Source organism: Oxyura jamaicensis, chromosome 7 (assembly GCF_011077185.1).
Source record: "Oxyura jamaicensis isolate SHBP4307 breed ruddy duck chromosome 7, BPBGC_Ojam_1.0, whole genome shotgun sequence".
NCBI lineage: Eukaryota > Metazoa > Chordata > Aves > Anseriformes > Anatidae > Oxyura > Oxyura jamaicensis.
Window position 1 is genome coordinate 24,084,634 of NC_048899.1, and position 16,785 is coordinate 24,101,418.

Consider the following 16,785-nt stretch of genomic DNA (forward strand, 5'->3'; position numbering starts at 1 on the left):
GATCACACCTGGAGCCACCCCTTGGTGGAGATAAGGCAGTGCCTGCCATAGACAGAGCAGTGAAAGGCTTTGCCTACACCTGATATGGGTCCAGGAAATTCAAAGGAAATGCACTTCAAATCTGCTCTCACTTGTGCTTTCTGGATGGGGGTTGTTTTGCTGTTTACTCCAGACTTGGAGAAACCCAAGTAGAATACTTCCCAGCCCTGAGAGCCCTGTTAGAAATGCAGTCACTACAGTCAGTGTCACCATGAGAAGGCAGCTGGGGTTTTCCCAGTACCCTGGCAAAGCACAGACCCCGTGCCATCAACCGTTTGTGACGCTTTGAGGAGGCTCAGCAGATGCTGCTTCATGGGGTCACCATCCTTACAGGAGGTCTCTGTTTCTACATCAGCTCCCCTCTGGACATGCCTTTGGTGGGAAGTGCTGTCACAAGTATTTCTATCCCTGCTCAAGGCTGCATTGATGGTTTTTAGGAGCCCTCCGGATCCTTCTTTCTCAGTGAGGAATGACCATTTTCTGAGGAAGAGTGAAGGCAGGTGTGCTGGTGTTGTGGAGCTATGGCTTAGCAGTAGTAGCCTGTGGGCTTTCTATTTCTTGCCCAGTAGACATGGGAAGACTGGGGCTGTGGGGAAGGACTCCACTCACTGCTGCCCTTCTGGTGGCTCTGAACTCCCAGGCTGAACACGCTGCCTGAGGTGAGAAGAAGCAGGGGCAGGGTAGGGCTCTGAGCAGAGAGGGCCAGACCAGTAACACCAAAAGGCAATGGACCTGAAAGGGTAGAGACACTTGTTCTGCTGCTGGGGAGAGCACAAAGTAAACCAGTGACCTTTAATTTCATCAGATTTGTTCCCCTTTGAGCCTTATCCACCGACTCTGCTGAAGAAGGCATGACTGAGCTCCCACTGGGCTGGAAAAGCAGCGCAGTGCCAAGAAAAGGAACTTCTCTTCCAGACCTGTGGTCTTTCTTTGTATATTAAACTTGGCTGGCAGGGCTACCTCTGCAATGTGAAATCTTCAAATCAGCAACCCACTGGAGAAGCTTTATGTTGGAGACATTAGATGAACCAGAAAGAACCCAACATGCATTTGAAATCTCAGCATGAGTCTGCATGGTTGGCAGTAAGGGAAAACTGGACACACACACACACACACTGCTGTAAAAAAGAACAATTGCCCTGGAAATAATTCAGACACAATAAATGAAGGATTCCTTGATATTAACTGTTTTCAATTGCAGATTTAGAGCCTAGAATTAAGCAGATGTCGAGTGCTGAATAGAATGCTTAAAAACACAATTGCAAATTGAAAACCTACTTTTTCTGCTTGTAGCAATCAGTAATTTCAATTATTTATTGAAATGCAATTAATATCAAACAAAACGGAGCAAGCTACTATTTAAAAAGTACAGAAATATTGGAGAAGTTAGTGTGAAAATACAGCAATAGATTTTCAGATCTTCCAAAATAGTGCAAATATTTTTGGATAAAATCTAGATAACTTAAAAAGGGATTTCCAAAGTATTTTCCATGTCCTTTAAGGAATTAATTTCAAATAAAGGATTAGGTCTTGAAATAGCAATGACCTTTTTTTTTTTAAAAAAAAAAAAAAAAAAAAAACCTGTCCGAACTTGTGTTTTGACACCAGACAATCAAATCTCCATGGGTTTGTCTCAATATTAACATTATATTACTCTCATTTGCCTCTATTTCACAAAACATTTCCATCAGAAGGAAAAGGGATGCTTCTGCTAGATGAAACAGAATGTATTGGTTGATCTCTGATATAAGTGATAAGCAGAGCTCAGCTTGCCCTGCCTTTTATCAGACTTTAGAAGAAAAATGCTGTGTGAGCCGTGCAACTCACAGTACATTACCTACAAAGCTCTGTATTGTGCTATTTGCATTGTTCACCAAAAAAACAGCCTGAAAACACTTGCACAGTTATCCAGCTGGAAGACAGAGCAGGTCTCAGCAGCAAACAGCTAGAACCAGCCTGAGAGTGCTCCTGGCTCCCACAAAGGGCAGAACAATAGAGGACATTTGCTTTAAATCCAGAACTTTGCAAGATTAATCTTTACACTATCCAGAAAACAGCAGCAGGCTTTGAAAGCAGGAAGTTATTTGGAACCTGATATGGAAAGCCCCCATTTACTTTAGGTTTGGACTGGTTTTCAAAAAAAATCTGGGGATTACAAATAAACAAACATAGGAAATGAAAATTTTGTATCTATTTGGAAAAAAAAAAAAAAAACAAAAAACAAAAAACAAAACAAAACAAACAAACAAACAAAAAAAAACCCACAGATTTATTTAAAACACTGTCAGAAGAGATATTGAGAAGCTATCACTTTCATCCCTCTGCTGCAAAACAGGGGCACCACCGATACGTGGAACACTCCTGATCAACCTTCCAACAGGGTCTCCAAAGCTGCAGATGCTACAGCAACCTGCTGTGTGCTTCATTTATTTTATATGTGTTTTTAACCTCTTTTTGCCCTATTTGCTACGTACATCTGGACCATTGTTTCCGTTAGCTCAGTTTTGCATAATGGATTGTCATCATATATGTCTTTCCCTCTTGTTAAATTAAGCTACCCCAACACCTTCTGTCTTTTCTTGTAACTCCTACTCTACAGTCTTTGACTGCTGTTGTTACTCTCTCTGCATTTCTAGGAAGCCCACGTTTCTAGTAGCTTTTGGTCACAGGGGAGCAAGCCATCCTGGAGCTGTTATGACTTATTGCAGAATTTGATATCAATTATAGACACTGTCCAGCTATCTATAAAATCTATAAAATGTCACAGCCCAGTTCTCAGTAGGTCATTAACACAGCTGGCAGGAGACCAGAAATTCTCTTTTGGAGAGCTGACTTCCAACAAAAGGTGAACATGCAACTTGAATGTGTAACCTGGTCCTTATGTGGTCTGTAAGTAGACAGATACGAAACAGGGATGTAGTCAGAAGCCCTTTGAAAGGTCACAAGATGAGACCACCAGCCATTTCCACATAGGCTCCCTTGTGACTAGCAGATGGTGATAAGTAGCAGCATCATGTACCAATGCCACGTACAATAGAGGCTGGATGTGAACTGGCTATCAAGTGGTAAAAGGAAAGGCTCTTAAATCTACTGGCATTCATGTCAGTTATATACTGCTAATGAACTTCTTTCTCCAAAACACTTACCTTTTTTTTTTTTTTTTTTAAATCAAATTATGTCTGAAGCAAATATTAAACCTCCATTAGCCTCATTAGCTTCAGTTCACTTGTTAATGTGGTATTTTGATGCAAGTGGATGGAAGAATAATTATCTCACACGTGGCACCAGATATTTAGTTACTAAAATTATTATGAAGTCCCTGGTGTTATTTTTAAAATACATGGATATTTTTGTAGATCTACAACAGCCTCCAGCAAAAACCATCCTCAGAAGCTTCTTTTGTGCTGGGATCATGTCACAGAAAGTAGAGCTCCAGGGTTTAATACCTATCAATCAACAAACCAAGTTTCACACTACTCCTGGCCAGAGGAGCTAATATACACAGTACCACAGGTCATGAAAGAAGAGCTTAAAATAAATCCAAGAGAGGTGAGTATTGCTTCATTTTGCCAACCCCTGTGCTGTTCTTTTAATTTTAAGAAGCCCCATTCATTGAACTAATTTTTAGAGGCACTTGTGTTGTTTTACTGATCCTAGCACCTTTAATCCAGCTCAGGCAGCTCTGACAAGCTGTTCAAATACACTGGGCCGTCCCTTGGAAACACTTTGCTACTGTTATGAGTCCTGGATGTCCCCCAGAACTGGGAAATACTTGAGCAGGTTTTTAAACAGAGGACAAATAAAAGTAGATGTCTTTAAAAATACAGGCCTCTGAGGCATCTCGGGTTTCCCCCTCTGCAGAGAGCACACAGGACTGCTTATCTTGGCTCCAAAACAGACTGATGTGTTCATCCGGAAGATTCACTATAGCTGACAGAGAACATTTCCTTCATCATATTGCTTCGCCATGTGGGGAGATAACTCAAGCTAATAATATTCTGTCTCCTTGTTATCTTCCTATATAGCCTATGCATAACTTAATTCTTAATTCCAAAGGGCTCACAGCAGAGATTGGCCTGGTGCTAGTTTCATTTACACACATATAAATCAAAACTCACTCTACTGGAAGAGATGGCTCTACGCTAGTGTTAAAAAATAAAATCCTCAGCAAGGTCTGAGAAATCCCCTTTATTGAACTAACTCAGCTCCCCTGATCATAAACACAATGTTATCCCAGATTCAGTCATGCCCTCCAAATTCCTAAACACCGCATCCCATTTAAATTTGCATGTAAATGGGAGCTATCCTGATTCACAAGAAATACAGCCTCGCCTATCCAGAAAGCATTAGTGCAGATGTGAAACAAGCAGAAAATGGCAGAGCAGTAGGGACCTGGCATCCGTGGCAATTATCTTTATTTCTAATGAAGAGCATCTTAGTTTCTTGCTAATTAGACAGGAGCACTTTAGAAAAAAGGACCTCTTGGTATGCCTACAAATCAGCGTATAGCACCAAACCAGGACTGACTGCATTTGTTTGCAATACCAGAAAGCTGCTTACCTCCTCCTCCTAGTTCCCAAAACTGCAGGATCAGGACCTGAAGTTCCTAGATCTGAAGTCTCACCCACACACAACAGTCCTCAGCCATGTAAGAAACCCCACTGACTTCGGGCACCCGCCTGGCCGTCACTGCTAGCTGTATGAAAGCACTCACTATTCTGCTCTAACTCAAGCAGACATTGCTGCTTTCAGAAAACCCACATTATTATTCTGTTTCTGAAGAAGGAATTACAGAAAGCTGAATCAGAAACTTTGAAAGCTGCTAGCCAGGCCCTGGTTTCACTTACCCTAATCTATCATCATATTTCATCACCAACCTTATATCTGCTCCCAGTTCCCAGCAACGTGCCACCTCTGCCCCTCCATTAAGATACAAAACCAGGGTTAAGTGACAGGTAGTATCAATGTAGCTAGCAATCTGTCTCACTCAGAAACCACTGCAGTAGGAATAAAGAAAGAATTATTATACTGGTGTCAATAAGATAAATTACAGCTGCTTTTTTTTTTTTTTTTTTTTTTTTTTTTTTTTTTTGCCACCAAGAAATTCTAGTTTTTCAACCGGCAGAGAATCTCTCCCCCTTTCAGCACTCTGAGCATCAGACTAGTTTCTCCTGACATCGTGCCCAGAGTCTCAGCTAATGAAACTGTTTATTTTGTAGATGGCTGATGCAGTTATTCGTTACAGCAGTCATCTTGGAACAGATAGAAACTGGATATGAATTCAGTGATATGAATTCAAATTCACTGCTGTTCCTCACATTTATTTGTTTCCAAAAAGTAAATAAGTTTGAAAGCTCTGCTGGTTGACCTAGTTAAAACAAACTAAACGTTTAGGGAAAGATGAGTTTCTAGTGTTTTCTCACACTGCATAGCTTACACAGTCCCAAGTGCCAAACCCTCAAAGTCTGTGATCACTTTTTCCTCCCACCACAGTGAGTTCACAACTGCAGCACCAGAAAAAAACAGGACTGGGAAGAACCTAAAAAAGTCACCTGCTGGTTCATCTCTTCTCCCTAACATTTATACCCATGCTAGAGATTTTCATACAGAGCTGTGGAGGTTTTTAAGAAGAGGAGAGATGATTTATTCTAGTGTTTACCATTCCTATTTATAAATCTTTTCCTCTTGTCCAGCTTAAACTGTTCTGTTAACTTTCTCCTGTTCTCTAGGCTGAGCAGCCTCTGCCCTTTTAATCCTCCATGACCGGCTGCTTTTGCTAGACCTCCGATCACTTTCTGCTCCCCACCTCTCACTGTGTGATACCCCAAACAGGAGGCAGAACTCTGATTAACGGCTCCAAAGTACCAATCTGCAAGTATCCCGGGGAAACTGGTACACAAACAAGTAGTCAGTCCTTTACTGATTATCATGATGGGAGGCTGTATTGTAGAGGAAGAAATGTTGTCTGGCATAACTAGAGACATGTCCGTCAAAGGTGTCAAACATCAGGGCAGAACAAGGCTCTGCAGTGGGGGTCACGAGGGGGAATGCTTTTTTTCCATGTTCCTGAGTTTTGTATTAGCTTCTTCAGCATGCACCTCTGTTCCCCAACTTCAGCATCACTAGAGAAGAATCACTGCTGGACTGAGTCACAGTGAGGCAACCAAAAGCAGCATCAAAACCTGAGCTAATCTTTTCAGTTGTGTGAGAGTGGAGAACACAATGGGTGGATCTTGCTATTACTGCCATGCAAGAAGAGGAATTAATAGAAAAGTTTGACATATTAGAAGGTCATTTTAACTGTGCAGTTGCTTGCAGTCCCTGTCTCTGAGGGAAAAGAGGCGATGTCATATCTTTGTACTTGCAACCATGCAAAGGATGATAAAATGTAAAGGAGCAGTTTCATTACTGGAGCAGCTGGAAGGGAATTGCCAAGCCCTGGGACACGAACTCCCAGGGAGTATCTACTGCTCTCCCAAGTGCTCTCCCAACTCCACAGCATGTCCATAATCTCCCTCACAAAACAGTTGAAAAAAGAGTTGGCTAGAGGAAAAGAGAGGGGAAAAAATAATAATAATAAAAAAAAGGAATGAAAGGTAAAGCAAACCAATTTAACTTATTCGTAAAAGCTTGATGAGCAAAAGTCTAGTGCAGCAAAAAATGCATCACCTGAGGCCGTGTGAAGTCCTGTCAATATGAAGTGAACACTGGCAGATCTGGTACATGTGGTTTCTTTTGCCCTTAACTCTCTGCAGTCTCCCAACAGCCCTCACATTTTTTCTGTACCAAAATCAGGAACTTTGATTTCTGTACATTACACATTTAAGGAACTGAGCACATTTCTGAGACACTTACCTCCTTATATCCAGATACAACCAGCCCTCCATTATCAGATGTTAACTTTTCACTCTTTACAATAATATAAAGCATTATCGAATAGGTTATATCCCAGGTTTAAAAAATAAGGACTTCCTAGGTGGTGCAGGGTGCATCATTGAAACCCTGAGCAGCCCTTCTCAGCCCCTCACTCACCCTGGGGTACCCACACCTCAACACCCAGTGTGGTGGTTATCGGGTAAGGACAGTGGACAGGCCTGAAAACAGGGAAAGGGAGCTGGATGAGGGTGTGCATAGCTTTGTACTCTCCGAGGCATTAAACATTGGCCTAGAAATACCTACCTGGGCGCTGAGCCTGACAAACTGTCTCCTGAAGCTTGCTAAGATAAATATGCACTGGCAGTAGCGATAAATATGCACTGGCAATAGAGATAAATATGCACTGGCAATAGACCCATCTTCCAGCATCCCTGGGAAAGGGATGGGGACCTGCACGTTGAAGGAGGGGCATGAGGACTAATGCCTGGAAAGACACTTTCTAACAGAGCTGGCTTGCATGTAGAGCCACTTAATGTGCCTCACTTTGCAAACTGCCCCTTTCGTCCACCCACTTTCCTTCCTGAGCCTGAAGAAAGCTCAGGGAAGTGCAAGCGCCTCCAGCTACTCTCCTCCTTTTCCACGCCTCTAGGAGAGCTACACAGAAACATCAGAAATGAGAGCGGCTCCTTGCTACTGTCAGGAGCAGGGTTTGCAAACCTGAAGCCCAGGTTTGCGAGCACTGCCTCTGCTCTTGGGGACTTCTGCATTGCTGCTTGTATGATAAAAACCATCAGAACATACGCAGGAGGAGGAAGGGAACACTTTTGTTTCTCTGTCCCAAGAACTGAAGGTACTAAAGATTAATACTTGGAAATCAGCAATTGCCAAGAACAAGTTCCCCACCCATCCATCCACACTGAGCTTTGAAGTGTTTTCTTTCTAGCTTTACCTTGGCACGCTGGCCAAATAAGTCACAAGTTTCCGAAGGTCTTCCTGCCTTATTCTGTCATGATTGCTGCGGGCTGGGAAGGTCAAGACAGGACCACCTCGTTTATCACGGCCACCTGTGGAAAATAGAGGATTGTTAGAAAATCAGGCAGGAAGCACATGTCAAAAAAACTATGTGCACTGAATTGATAAACATAAATTAAGGCACATTCAAGAGCCTGCGCACTCTTTGTAGCTTTCAGGATCACTTAATTGAGGAAGACATGCTTGCATTTGTTAGAGCGCCAAAGGGAGAAAAAAATACAACCACAAGGAAATTTGCTACTAGCTTTTCTCCTGGCTTTCACCTAATCCCATCAAATCCAGTACTACTGGTCAACAGCAAGAAAGTGAAAATATTTCTGTTACCCAACGAGCTGCATCCCTCACTACCAGGCAGTTTATAAAGTCCCACCAGTTGGATGCAGCGTAGCCCAGGCATGTTTATGCAGTCAGACATACTAATCTATCTGGCAACTCATTAGAAACTGAAGTTCTGATTAGAAGTTTGTGCCTGTGTTTTCTGTTTAGAGAGTGTTTTCAGCAACTGGAGTTCTTTTTTTCCTCCTGTAGCTTTCCTGTCTTAAAATCCACTCCTTTTAAATTGTTGGTGTCTGGCACTTTATGTTTTATAGCAGTTCTCAAAAGAGACACAAAGGAGTGGTTCTACCCTGAATTATACAATCACAAATATAGGGGTGAATACAACCTATTCTACTGCACCTCATTTGTTTCTCTGCTGTGAATAAAGTTTAATAAGCTTGTAACAGAAATCTATTTCCTCATGTAATGTTTAGTTCTTCATGTATTATCACAGGGTTTTTTCAGGAACTGTGTGTTGTTAGATACATGTTGGCATTATTATATAGGAAAAAATTCATATCAAAACTACAGTTCAAAAAGCTAGCACAGAACTGCACCTTGCCAATAAGCTGTAAAAAAGGCAGATCAATTTTCACTTTTCAATGGAAAGTATAATCCCTTTAAGAGAAATATCACTTCTGACAAAGGGAAATCACGTGCTTCCTCTGAATTAAATTATCTGGCCAAAAGAAGGAAAAGCTATGCAAGGACACGTGCATCTCCAGCATTCACACACACTGCGTTCTCTGTTACAGGACACGGGACACCTGCACTCCATGGGGCCGCGGCTTCTGCAGGGGTCCCAACCGCAGTTTGGTAGGAAGAGCCCTGGGATGCTCTGCTGTAAGAGTAGGACTGGCACGAGAGCTTGGAAAAACAGGATCCTAGCTCACGCACAGGACAAAGAATTGCTCTGAAGAGAATTTAGATCAGGACTCAAGGAGGTGTCTCATATAGCAGGAGTTCCGGCAGGTGCATGTCAGTCCGGTGACATATACGAACATAACCCTGAGGCACAGCTTTTCCACCTGACCCTGACTGCGAGACAGAGGTTTCTTGTAGATGCAGCTCCCAGCTGACAACACAGGCCCTGTTCATTTTACTCTGAAAGTGCCCATTCAGTTGATGCCATGATAGGTACAAGCTCACTTTCTAGCACAAAGTGTCTCCACATGACCCAAGTCATGCAGAAGCAGCTAAAAATAGCAATATTGGTTTGTATGTATATATATATTCTATTTATTTTACAAAATTCCAAGGTCTTAAGAGTTTTCTACAGCACTGCAGACTGTGCAGCTCAAAGCCTGTTACATTATAGATAAACTTCATCTACACAGATATAGATGCTAATGAAACCCAGCGTTACATTCTGTCTGCACTGAAGTTCCCATAGCTTTCAGTGGCTACCCTACACCTGAAGGGCAACACCTTCCAATTCTTTGCGAGAGCCAGGTCACATCCAGGGGTACAAATAGAGAGGCAAACACTAAGTGTCATCTTCATTTTGAGCCCTCGCGCAGCCAGGGGAACACGCAGAGTACAAAAACTGCCCTGCCTCAACTCCACCTAAAGCTATGTGCCCGATGTTTGCCCTTGGCTAACAGTGGGCAGTGCCCAGCACTGCAGGAAATCCTCTGGATGATTTCTCACAGTCACCTTGCTGCTTCCAGTTAAACTGCTTACATGGGTCTCTTTGCAGCAGCCTTCAAACAGCAGAGCCTCTGCTGCAACGAGCACACCACGAACGCTAGGAGGATCCAAGGGAATTTGGTCTCACCTTGGCTGATGCATCCCTCTGCCACATGGCACGAGAATGGGGGTGTAATGTAAAAAGGATTCAATTTACAAGGAAATAATCTCATTTTTATTTTCAGGCCTGTATTTAAGCATTAAAAAAATCCTCATTTCAAGCACATTCTCCCATTGTTGGGATTATTTCACAGACCGTAACAAAGCCAAAACTATTATATCATGCATGATGTGTCCAACAGGAAAGCAAACCAGCCTATAGAATGGCAAACCAATATTGAAACTAAAGCTGGTGGGAAAAGATTATTATTATTTTTTTTATTTTTTTTGACACAGGAAGCTTTTCAAGGTTTTGAAACATTTCCCATCATATCAAGATGTAACCAAGGCTTTCAAAAGTTTCCAGATATTCACTAAAGCAGAGACATGAACTTGAATTACATCCCAGAAGAATATGCTACCCACTATTTAGTCGGGCTCCCCCTCCTCCCCCAGTCCCAACTATTTTAATTCTTCTACAAAGTGAAAAAGCGCTAAGAGATGAGATCAAGAGACATTCAAGCACAGAGTTATATTCCTCTCGCAGGATATGAAACGCCCAGAAAGGGCCATGATCTTCCCACAGCCCAGCAGCCCCAACCACTCCAATGCTGCCTGTTTACCTCAGCTTGGTCATGACCAGAAGTTGTGTTTGGGTTCAGAGACCCCTTTCTCAACTACATTTCCACAAAGCGAGCTCTGAAAAAACAAACAAACAAACAAACAAACAAAAACACTAGATTTTGGGAGACTGAGAAAGTTCAATGGGAAAATTCTTGACCATTTTGCTGACAGTAATGGAAGGACTGTCAGCTGCAGAAAGGGAAACAGAGGTCAGAACATTTCTGTCCTGTCTTTGCTTCAGGACAAAACTTTTCCTACATCAGTTCATCTGAACAGTCCTCAGGAGAGCAGGATAAATAAGGCTTGCACAGAGTCAGAAGTTACCAGGACAGACCAGAGAAAATGGGTTAATTCTCTTTGGAGGAGGAAGGTTACAAGATGACCCAGATGGAGTTTTCTGGAGGATGGAAGGATAAATAAGTACCTGGAATGATTCCTTCTACTCCTGTAGCACAGCAAAACAAGAAATATGAGGTAGAAACAAATGTGATAAAAATCACTGCTCTATACTTTGAGTAATAGGGTGAAAATGTTATTACAAGTGCATTATACATATTAAAATCCTTCACTTGTTTATGAACAATCCCTAATTTTTATGAATGCCTGCATTATTTACAATTTTATGAAGAGCCTGTGTGACAAAACGTCAGGTTTCTTCCAGAACCATGGTGTGTTAAATTCACCATAGGTTCTGCAGAGTCCAGTAACTGTGGTTACTCTCTTAAATACTAATTAAATGTACCTTTTCTGTTGCACTTTGTAACTGCAAATGTCAGCTTTACCAGACAGACTAAACAGGATGGTCACACCATCTAACTTTAGACACCTGCCATGCCTATGCTAGGACCCTCATCTCCTCTAAGGGAGCCTCCAAACAAGGAGTAAGAACCGCTAAAAGAATAAATTCTTTTTGCATTTGCTCTGCAGGAAGTCTAATGTCTCATGTATATCTTTCCTCTTCTCTATCATTCTCTCTCTCTCTCTTATTTATTTATTTTTACTGAGGGAAATAGGGAAGCATGGAGATGGGAGGAAATTCACCCCGGATCTCACAGCATGTCACTTGAAGAGCAAGGAGCAGAAATTAGGTTTCTTGATCCCTAGTTCACTGTATTAGGGCTTTATAGTACTTAAGCTAAACGTCAGCAATTAGAAACCTTATAGAAGCTCTGTCTTTGCTTGCAAGGAACCCACCCACAGAGGCTAATCTTGCCTCAAGTCAGCCCTGATTTGCACACTGATTTTACATGCACAGCTTCATCAGAGAACTACCCAGCATACTGTTTTACAAGAAAACAAAAAAAAAATGAGGGGTGCAAAGAAGCTCAATTGCTCTAATCAATATGTCCCATCTTCTGCCTCCCACTGGGCATCACAGACATGGGATGCAATAATCAAACATATCATTATGTTTGCTAATTACAGTTATTAAATGCTAAAACAAACAGCTGATAATTTCTAATTGGTTTTCAAGGTGGGCTTTCATGGGGTTTGTTCTGATTTAGAGAGGCAAACAGATGGTCTAGTTATTAGTGCTCTGGAAAAAAGGAGTCAGAAAAACACATGTTCCTCAGGGCACAAAGTACACTGAAAACAAATATTTAGCCATATTTGTCTTGTCTCCCTCCTACAAAATCCTTTGTTGACTGTCTTGCCTGTCAGTGGCATGCTTGCCCATTCTTCCCATCTCCCTTTCTTCTATCTGTACAGAAACCACCACTACGTTCAGCACCTGGTCCCAAAAATAGGATCACATCATTTTTCCTCCACAAATAGTACAGGAGATACTGCAGCAATAGCACAAGGCATGATGATGGGCACCACTTCTACATAGTGGAACAAAACATTAAAGAAAACTCAAAAAATCTGCAAACAGAGGTAATGGAAGCAGAGAGCAGACAACTTGGGCAGGTCTCACTGACCTACTGATAGGCACTTTTCTGGTCAGGCTTTCAACTGAGACAAAAAGGACTGCAGCCACAAGATGCTTTCCCTAGCAGCTGCCTGATCTGAGATTTTAATCACCTCAGTGGTCTGGGGTGGCTCCAGCTGCCCACAAGTAAGGGAAGATTTTGGCCAGCACAGTTATTAATATGTACTGTGGGCATGAGTTCCTTATTTCGAGTCCTGAGAAAAAACTATCCCCGATAATACCCAGAAGGGTGAAATTCTGACTCTGTGGAACCCTGTTTAGGAAAGGAACTAAGGCATTTCCTTTAATGCAGACTTCTTGGATACAACAGATAATGACTAAAGAGAGCTCTGTTTTCAAGCCACGTCACTCCAGTCCTATCTACTGTTCTACCACGACAATTTCCTGCTTGCATTCATCTATATTTAAGGATATTCCAGCCCTTTTCTTCCTTCTGCACGCCTTTTATAAGCAGGAATTCACAAGGATTAACCACAGAAACAGACAAATGCCCACACACATAAAGGCTCCTGAGTACCTTGTCTAAGGTCCTGCAACACGCATCAGCAGTGGAGACAGAAGTAGTACACAGCACCTCTGGCCTCCATTCCGGTGTCTGCTGCAGCTCAAATGGATGTGCTGCTCCATCTGACCCCTGCAGACCATAAGCTGATCAATCTTGATGCTGCAGACTGTGCTGGGACCATAAGTGACTTTCCAGAGGAGCTAAAATACTCCTCAAAAGATATTTCAGTCCAAAATATGGTGAAAAAATGAATGATTATGAAGAGAACTGGGAGACAGAATGAGCTCAGCTGATGCCAGGCGCCTCTATAAAATGACAAACAATATGCTCTGGATTTCTAAATCTAATTGACAGACTTCCTAGGAAAGAAAAGTATCAAGGAATTGATATCCAGACTCTTAAAATAATATTTCTTTTCCTTTCTCTTCCATAACTGAGCTCTGTGAGAGTCTGCTTGCTACTGGACCTCCTGCGAACAGACCTCCATACTAAAACTTCTCCAGATTCAGAAGACACAAATTTCTTGCAAGGGTTCTATATAGGATTATCTGTATGAACACACACAAATTCAGTTGATTCCAAAGCAGGAGGTTCCAGTGTAACAGTTAAGGAGATTTAACCTCCCACAACAAATCCCCCCAGCTGCAATGCAGTTAGCAGGGTCTGGTCCTCCAGTGTGTTCCTCTTTGCAGAATCCCATAAACAAGTGTCAAGTGCCTGAACCAAACCCTAACGGCATTAGGGTTAATGACCCCCAAAACAAGGCTTTGTGTTCCCACCAGGAGATCCGTTGGCAGAACAGATCAGACAAGTGGCTGTAGATGGGATGCTCAGCACAACTGCTGGATGAACCCATTTCCCACCTGATGGATTTGTTCCATAGCCACACAGAGCATGGGTGCACGGATTTGAAGAGACAACTTGTTGTGGTCTGTAATACACCTTTTCTGATTTATTACAAGTATTTTGGGATAATTCTTTGATTTTGAATGCTTTCTTGACAACAAGCCTCTGAGAAAATTGTCTCATTTCCCACTGAGAAAATTACTGTGTCAGCAAAGCAAAATTAAGATCTGGCGAAACTCGTTACAGTAAAGGAAGAGCTTCTTTGTGTGGAAGGCAGAACTTGCAGATTCCAGAGGAGCTTGTTTTTTTCCCTGGAAGATACAGATTTGCTTTGAAGTATCAAGGCAGCACAGAAGCATCCTCTTCAACACTGCCTCTCACACACATATGCAAACCCTGCTTCCTTTTGTTCTTCTATCTCAGATGTATGGGAATACCTGCTTCTGTCAAAAAATAAATAAAAATAAAAAGATGCAGAAACAAGCAAAACTAACCCCAAATTTTCTAAAACAAAATACTCTGCTGCAAACCCCCTTGAACATGATGGAGAGGGACAGGAAACAGAACAGCCCACAGCCATGTCGGTCACGCTGCTGATGGCAGTGCCAATGGGCACTCCACACTCATGTCTCTGAGCATCATATTAGAAGCTATACAAAGTAAAGGAAAAAAAAAAAAAAGAGAGAGAGAGAGAGAGAGAGAGAGAGATGCTGCATTCACCCTGACCACACGCTGTTTGTCTTCTTAATTTGAGGTGAGCACATCAGAAAGAGAAAGTTTCTGATGTCACTTCAGCAAAGTGAAACATGTAATGAACGGATTCAACACAAGTGGCTGCTCAGGCTTGCCATGTCCCAGCAGGGAAGTCCTTGACAGCTACAGCCAAATAGAGGCTACTGCAAATTTATGGAAGTTCAGGGGAAAGTTCAAGCTATCGGACTTACACAATTGCTATTAGGAAGTCTTTTGCTCCTTTGGCTCTGAGAAGAAATTTGGCCTAGAGCTGGAAAACACCATCCGATAAAAATGTTTCTGAAATTGCACATTCCAGCAAAGTATTTCCATTTCAACAAGCCTATATTTTCCTACAAAAAAGATGTATGAAAGAAAAACACAACCATTTGCTAATACAGAGATGTCCAGTTGTGAATTTCTGAGCTTCTTGTATGTTAAAATAGATTTACTTAGGAAAAACAAATAAACAAGCAAAACAAAGGTAAGCCTTCAAAACAAAGTGCTTCCACAGAAATAAGGAAGTTTTCAGAGGTGATGTATTTTGTAGGTGGGATGCAAGTGTACACCGTACTGCAAAATGACCAGAACATTTGGTTGTTATCATATTAATTATCTCAGATGCTATTGCTGCCTCCCTGGGACCTTATATTGATTGACAAGGTGCCAGGTTACATTTCTGTGTAAGGACAATTCTTACCTGCCTGCGTAAATGAAGCAGAGACCGTTGCTGAGATACGTATGGAGCTCACTGTGTCTTTAAGGACTAGAAAACCCTTTGAGCTGGAACAGGATGGGATGTATACAGAACTTCTTGCTTCACAGGCTCAGTTCCTTCCTCTTATTGTTATTTTGAAAGTCTCTATCATTAATTTAAAAGCTAAACCCTTGTGACTGGATGCAGAGACCCACTGACCTGTGGGCTCCGAAGGCTTTTCCAGGAGGCAGTCAGGAGCTCAGCGTGCTTGGATTGCACCCGCAGCTTCATTTACATCCCACAAGTTCTTCTGAGTCCTTTCAGACAAAAATGTTTATTGGGTTGTTTTTTTTTTAACCTAGTTTTGTAAGGCACTTGAACCTTTTTGTCTCCATGAGGCAGCACAGGTAGCATCCCCGCTCTCACCCATGCTAATTAAGGAAGCACACAAAGGAGAAGTCTCCGTGCTGGAGGGAGACGGTGGTGGATCTTGGCAAGCTGCTGGTGTCCGAGAGCCAGGACAGTAAGTGTTGGCAGTCACTAGGCACTCTCCACAGAAATTCTTTAATTTAGTCCATGGCTACAGTTAAAACATATGGAAAGAAATGCAGCAACTGATTCGGCACCCTAGCAAAGCTTTAGCTGCGTATCATCACTACCTGTAAGTGAAATTGGATACCCCAGAGAATGTTTAGATTTCTGCTCTAACCTTAGAGTCCTGATGAGGATATCTAAACAGACACTATAGGCAAAGGCTCTTCTGTATCCTCACAAATGACCTCGCAATTTTACAAGGCAAAAGAAACAAAACATGACGAAACAAAACAAAAAAGCAGGCTCAGACCTCATCAAAAGACCTGGAAACTTTGCAGTCTAAACTTCCTCTTTTTCTTCTTCAAAGAAAAACGTGCATTGATGCAGCAGTAAATTCTAGATGAAAGGATGATGGACCAAAACCACTATGAAAATTCAATAGTTAAGCAATGTTATATTTTTCTAATAGCATATTTCTTCTTTTTGGAATTTCTGTTGATTTCAAACTACATCAGGGAATGGTATAAACAAGAAGATACTTTTCTCTAACAAAATATAGAAGAATTGTTGATGTCTCAGTTGAATTTTCCATTACAGAGGAAGAGAATAGAAACTTTTAAAATTGGAATCAAAACTTTTTTGTGCAAATACAAAATATTTACATCATTCAAAAATTAAATATTTTGGTTAGTTCTATTCCCAATCCAATACAAATTCCAGTGTCCGCAAATCAGTGTTGGAGACTTCCTGAAATCCGGACTTGAACTCTTCCAGCACCTGGAGGGCCTTGGGAATCTCATTTCAACCCCTTCTCTGAAGAGTGAAGCACATCTGTCACACAGAAAGCAAAACATGCTCCTG

General features: G+C 41.9%; 1 protein-coding gene across 15 annotated transcripts in view; it reads right to left on the minus strand.

The window, feature by feature from the left end:
* Window positions 1–16,785, minus strand: part of KALRN (kalirin RhoGEF kinase) — a 497,542-nt gene that overhangs the window by 318,562 nt on the left and 162,195 nt on the right. For all 15 annotated transcript variants that reach the window (XM_035331506.1, XM_035331495.1, XM_035331496.1 and 12 more), the window contains one exon: window positions 7,865–7,979. In XM_035331506.1, coding sequence (XP_035187397.1) covers window positions 7,865–7,979 — 115 coding nt within the window. The remainder of the gene's footprint in view (window positions 1–7,864; window positions 7,980–16,785) is intronic.